The 6,070-nt window shown below is 44.1% G+C and overlaps 1 protein-coding gene across 3 annotated transcripts; it reads right to left on the bottom strand.

Moving 5' to 3' along the window:
- Window positions 1-945: 945 nt before the first annotated feature.
- Window positions 946-4,170, bottom strand: LOC147613595 (uncharacterized). Of its 3 annotated transcripts, none has more exons than XM_086781599.1 (3): window positions 3,802-4,170; window positions 2,107-3,111; window positions 946-1,515 (listed from the first exon to the last, which is right to left on the bottom strand). In XM_086781599.1, the coding sequence occupies exons 2-3, from the start codon at window positions 3,106-3,108 to the stop codon at window positions 1,297-1,299; spliced, it is 1,221 nt and encodes a 406-aa protein (XP_086637725.1). In that variant the 5' UTR covers window positions 3,109-3,111; window positions 3,802-4,170; the 3' UTR covers window positions 946-1,296. The 3 variants fall into 3 exon arrangements, with proteins under 3 accessions (XP_086637725.1, XP_086637724.1, XP_086637726.1); XM_086781598.1 differs by having other exon boundaries at window positions 3,957-4,164; XM_086781600.1 differs by lacking the exon at window positions 3,802-4,170 and adding an exon at window positions 3,218-3,620.
- Window positions 4,171-6,070: the final 1,900 nt, after the last annotated feature.

Here is a 6,070-nt window from a genome sequence, read left to right as displayed (position 1 = left end):
GCTAGACTATTACAGTGCCCAGCCTTCAAAATGTCATAAAGCTATTAAAAAGCATTTGATCAACAATTTAGTGCAACCAGCTAGAATTTTATATAACTTCACTTTATCAGTCAATACAGAACCAAAGTAAACAGTCTTAACATGGTGGTGCATTGTCATTTTGGTAAGACTTTAGTCACCAAAATTCATGGACTTCTGATGATTGCAACGTAAATGGCTTCAAGTGGCAGACTTGTTACGAGAGAGCAGTACTAGAAAAACTGCTGACTACTCATGCGCTGACTAGTCATGTGCTGCCGCCAGTTGGTTCATGAACTGATTTGACTGCTTTGTGAAATTGCATTTCCCTTGTGGAGTGATCAAATATGAAAACCTAGCTTCACAAAAGACTAAGGCCTAGTACAGCCTGGTTCGCTTCATCCCTTCAAGGAATCGTATTCGCACAATCCTAATGGAACAAAAAGTTGTTCGGATGAGAGCTGCATTGGCACCCATACTGATGAACAGGCCCATTGTGATGCTGCCTCACAGATGGGAAACTGATGACCCACATCCAGCTTGGACATGCTGCCCACGAGGCTGGACAAAACCTACCAGTTGCACAAATTGAACCCACGCCAATTCATCGAGGCTCCCCCCACCATGATGCTGTCTTAGAGCCAAATTGCATCCAGCTGGGACAGACAGCTCACAGGGTTGGACAGCTCATTTAGGCTGACCCCTACCCGAGTCAGAAGTCTGCATTTCTGGGCTACAACAAAGGAAAATTTTTGCCAGTTGTTCCACAAAAATAATTCAGTACCATCACGTTGCCAATTCAATAGAAAAACATTCTTTTTGTGAACCTTGGAAACCTGCAAACTTGAGTTTTGCTTAAATACACTACTTCATTTCTACTAGGCACAAGTAACAAAACTTGGGAAAACTAAAAAAACAAGACAGAAGTAGCAGAAATAAACTTTTGTGCTAAGCCTGCTAAAAGTTTTGGCTATCATCCCACTGCAACCCCATCATCAAGGTGCTAGCCAAGTACAAAGCCTATTTTTCTAGAAAAAGAAAAAAAAGCACGGTCTGCATGCAGGGATCAGACCCTCCACAGCTGAAGGAACCTTAGTTTATGCTTAGAAACAAAGCATCTAACCCCTCTTCGACCCTAACAAGAAACTGATGACCTTACATTTACATCTGTGACAAACAAAGAATGGATGCAACAGATTGTTGTAAACGCGATAAAAGAAATGCCTCTCTCAAAGGACGAGCTCATGGTAGAAGACAAGGAAACCAGTTCACAAAGCACTACTTCTTGGGAGGTCTTTCCTCTTTCTCCTCGTCGTCCTCAGATTTGCTTCGCTTTCGCTTCAAGGCAGCTGCAGCTGGTTCAGCATCCTCTTCATCATCATCAATGTCATCATCATCTTCTACATAGTCATCTGCACCTGGCTCAAAGTCACTTGCACCTTCTTCATCTTCTGGTCGGGCAATGGGTTGTACAAGATACTCTGTCCCTAGATCCTCCTGTACAAAATAAAATCAAAATGGGTGCAAATTAGACAAAATAGGTGTTAAAACTAGGAGTGTGCACAATGAACTCACAGGATGTTCATTACCAGAATGTAGAACACATATGTCTAGCTGGTGTCCACTACAAATAATATCCCATTTACGAACTTTACAGGCATCCCCACCGAACACACAAGCGGAGACTTGGGTAGGGGAGAAGCCCCATCCCGTGAGAAAGGGCAGCTAAGATCTCCGCCTTTAACAAACCACAAGCTCAACGGGCTTTTGCTTGGAGTGGCAGATCATGTTCACTAAAACCAATACACAGTTTAAGGATGTTACAGACGCCCCCTGCCCAATGGACTGGCATGGAAAAGATGCCCTGTCCATGTGCAATGAGTGATACATGAGCAAAGGGCAACTATGAACACCCCTTTTGTCTCAAAGGCCCCTTGGAAAAGATGCCCTGTCCATGCGCAATGAGTGATACATGCGCAAAGGGCAACTATGAACACCCCTTTTGTCTCAAAGGCCCCTACGCAAAACACAAGACCCGAAAAAGCTACAGAAAAATCAATATCAACAATGAAGCTAGAGACAACTAACCTCATCATCTTCGTCATCGTCCACACCTTCATCCCCTTCTTCATCCTCATCTCCCAACTCACTGTTTTCCTCCTCACCCTCCCCTTGGGCATCTATTTCCCCATCAACTCCAGCACTGGCCTGCTCAGTTCCATCCTCTTCCTCGTCTTCATCATCATCCTCTTCATCTTCATCTTCCTCATCCTCTCCCACTTCCTGCTGCTCCTCCTCACTTTCTTCAACATCCTGCACCTCAAGCACTTGCTCAGTGTCATCTTCATCATCAACTTCTTCTTCCTCTGAGCCAGTCTCTTCATTTCTTTGCCCTACATGGTTAGCTCCTGCAGGATACTGGACATTTTCATCATCCTCTTCATCCAATTCATCGCTCTCCTCTCCATCATCATCGTTCCCATCATCATCATCTTGGTCTCCTGGCCCACTGGAGCTGAAGATCATGTCCGCAGCATATCCCGGATCTTCATCATCAACTTCATCTTCCACATCATCTTCCTGATCATCTTCTTCTTCATCAGACTCAGGTCTCTCGTTGTCTTCCGCATCAACTTTGTCAAGGTACTGCAGCGACTTGATGAGAGAGAAGACCTTGGGTCTGTAGTTCTGAACACGGGTGATGGGGCATTCATACAGGTCCAGAGAGAGGAGGTTCAGCTGAGCAAGGGGAGCTAGGTCATCAACCTGCTGGATCTTGTTATTTGAGAGATCAAGGTCACGAAGGGAATGCAAGCCCGCATCAACAAGAAATTCAAGACCGCTAGAAATGCGGTTGTCACTCAGGATGAGGCGTTCAAGGTGTTTGAGGGAGGGGAAATCAGCTAGCGAGGTGAGGCCAACATTGGCAATGGAAAGAACCCGAAGCTGGGAGAAGCGCTCCAGCAGGGAGGGGGCAGGCAGACGGCCCTGTGAGCACTTAAGAGCTCCATCAAGGGTAAGAGATCGCACAGCCTGCGGCTCTTCCCCACCACAAGCCACCTCTACAGCACGCTCCCAGGCCTCATCCATTTCCTGCACAGAAAAAAAGACACATGCAGAAAACAGCTTCAAGTACAAGATTATGAAATGAAAGGCTAGTAAACAGCCTGCAGTTGAAAGCCTACTTTGAAACTCTTACATGAGAAAGAAGGAAGCTTCCATCAAAAACCCTAGTTATAAACCATGTAGAAAAACATCCTGTTGAAACCCTAGTTTGATATCATGTTTCAGGCGATTTCTAGAGACAACCTGCAGTTGAAAGGCCTACTGTGAAATTCTTAATGAGAGAGAAGGAAGCTTCCATCAGAAACCCTAGTTATAAACCATGTAGAAAACATCCTGTTGAAACCCTAGTTTTTTCTCAGAAAGGAGACTTCTATTTAAAACCCTATTGTTTTTTTCAGGAAAGTGAAACTCTAGCTTGACATCATGTTTCAGGCAATTTCTAAGAGAAAGCCTAATTGTATTTTTTTTCAGAAAAGAGACTTCTATTAAGTAAAATAAAATCATACAGAGGCAGATCTCAAGCCAAAAGGTAGGAAGACCTCAACCAAACGGGGGCACTAATTTAACCCAAACTTGAAGCATTTGCAAATACGAGAACACAGATTCAGAAACGAACATTCAAGAATGAAAAAGACCTGGCTGAAAACCTAATTGAGCAAAATCTAGTTCCTGCTGAAACCCTAACCAAGTAAAAAGAAACCTTTCTGCGGAGCTCACCTCTATCCCCGCAGACCAAAGCTCAAGCTAGGCAGAGAGCGTCCGCGAACAGGAAAAAAAACAAAGAAGAGCAGATATCCCGATCTGACTAGAACCCCAATTCGCCATTTGCAGGTATCAACGCATCTGAGGAGAAAGAAGAGATAAAGCCTTACCGAAACGCAGTTTTCTTGCTTCTTAGCTGTCGAAACCCTAATTCGAGCTCCCCGCCATATCTGTAACCTACAAGATCTACAAAACTTGTGGAGTTCTGAAAAGAAGGACCTACGCTAATTCAAGCTAATTAAACCCTAATTCGCGTTTTCCACCATAGCCAGGAGCTCAGAAACCCTTCAACTAACGATGCCCCTAAACGGCGCCGTCAAATAGACCGTTATCTCGACGTTAGCCCTTTGCCCTAACTTCCGCGCCCCTCACCGACTGCCGCCGGTTTCATCACGGGTGAAATTGCCGCCTGGCAGTGACCTTTCGTCTTCACGCTTCTTGACCGTTCGATGTTGCGGATCGATGACATGGATAGCTTAGATCTAGCCCGTGCGATGGACACTCATTTGCCTAACAGAGAACACAGTTAGCAAAGAAAAATATGCCCTTTGAAATATAAGTCGGTCATCGACTTTGAATGAGCGTGATGCCATATATTGATTGTCAAGTTTGAGAGGCCTTTCATGCGTGGCGCCTTTTCCATGTAAATACGGGTCCTCCGACTACGCCCAACTATGCCAACTTTATGGCTGCGCAGGTAACTGCACCTGCGCAGTTTGGTAAAAGAACCACCACATCAAGCATTCATCAACCAGCCCGCTGTTGATTGAAAGGAAAAAACCAACCTCTGCAATATAAACCAGCCAGCTTCCTTCATCTGCAGCATCCCGCTGCATCTAGCTCCACTGCGCTACCTCCGTCCATTTGTTCCCTTTAAGTAGCTTCTACTGCTGTAGAAAGAACGGTCCTTCTCGAGCTGCAGAGATCGTTACAGCAGGCCGTTCAACTTCCCGTACCAACTACCCACCTAAGCCATCCTCAACACTACAATCTACAAGGAGAAGGTTGTTCTTCGCTCCTCTGCATGCAATCTCGTTTGCATAATACTGGACTCCCAATTGTAGGTTAAAAAACTTGCAACAAGTGGTGACAAGGTTAGAGAGTCGTTGCATTGTGCCCCAATGTCGCTTGAATTGGCGTAGTTGCTTGAAAGGGCTTTGTTTCCCTATATTCAAGGGGAATGAGGCTTTTTTTTCATGTGAAGGCAAGAAAAATGGGCCTTCCATCTTTTGGGTCAAAGACACCACATCGCGTGAAAGGGCTCTAATACATTTGTGTTGAGTTACCTTCAACGTGCATTTATATACAAAGCTAGTTTACATTTACATCATGAAGAAGTCAAGCAAGCCTCACACATCAATCATCCTAATCCAAGACAATACGAAGATGGCATACTGGAGATAGAGGGCAAAGAGTGGTACTGTAAAATGTCTTTATATGCATCTTGCTACATCGTGTAGCATTATTTACATGATTTCTTTTTTGGTCTTGTAGCTCAATAGGTCCATATGTGGGCAAACATGGCATTTAAAGCTAGCACTCCCCCCCGGGCCCCCCCCTCTCTCCCCGCCTCCCTCTCTCTCCCCCCCCTCCCTCCTACCCTCCCTGCCCACCATCTCTCTCTCTCTCTCTCTCTCTCTCTCTCTCTCTCTCTCTCTCTCTCTCTCAAGCCAAAAGGGTAAAATTTTAGTGAAAGGGTTAACCATAAATTAATCCTTAATCACTTTTTTCCACAATCATTATGGGCTAAGTTCATTCAATGAGAGAAGATGTATGGTTGACCTACTATAAGGTGCTTTGCCATCTTACCCACTCGAACGGGTACTTATCTTTTGTAAGACAATACTAGAACATATAAAGTGCCCTTACCTTGAGCTTAATGTTAAATAGGGAAAGTCTAAAGATTCCCTGTACATACTTACTTAAAACTAATAAAGCGCCCTTACCTTGAGCTTAATGTTAAATAGGGAAAGTCTAAGGATTCCCTGTACATACTTACTTAAAACTAATAATAGAGGTAGAGCCATTTTTATGTTTAATGTGAAAACCAATCACTTGTATATAAGTCATTTTTGACATTAAGTAATACATAATCATTCCCTTGTAATAGAATACTTGTGAGCTCTTCATGCATGTTAGATGGATGTGTGCTTAAATAGGTTTGCTTGTAGAATTCCCTCTTACATTTGCTTCTTCTTCCCTTACCTTTTGTGAGAGAGAACCA

The sequence above is a fragment of the Cibotium barometz genome, chromosome 43 (assembly GCF_041138505.1).
Source record: "Cibotium barometz isolate CiBa-2024 chromosome 43, ASM4113850v1, whole genome shotgun sequence".
Taxonomy (NCBI): Eukaryota; Viridiplantae; Streptophyta; class Polypodiopsida; order Cyatheales; family Cibotiaceae; genus Cibotium; species Cibotium barometz.
This window is presented reverse-complemented; position numbering and strand designations above follow the sequence as displayed.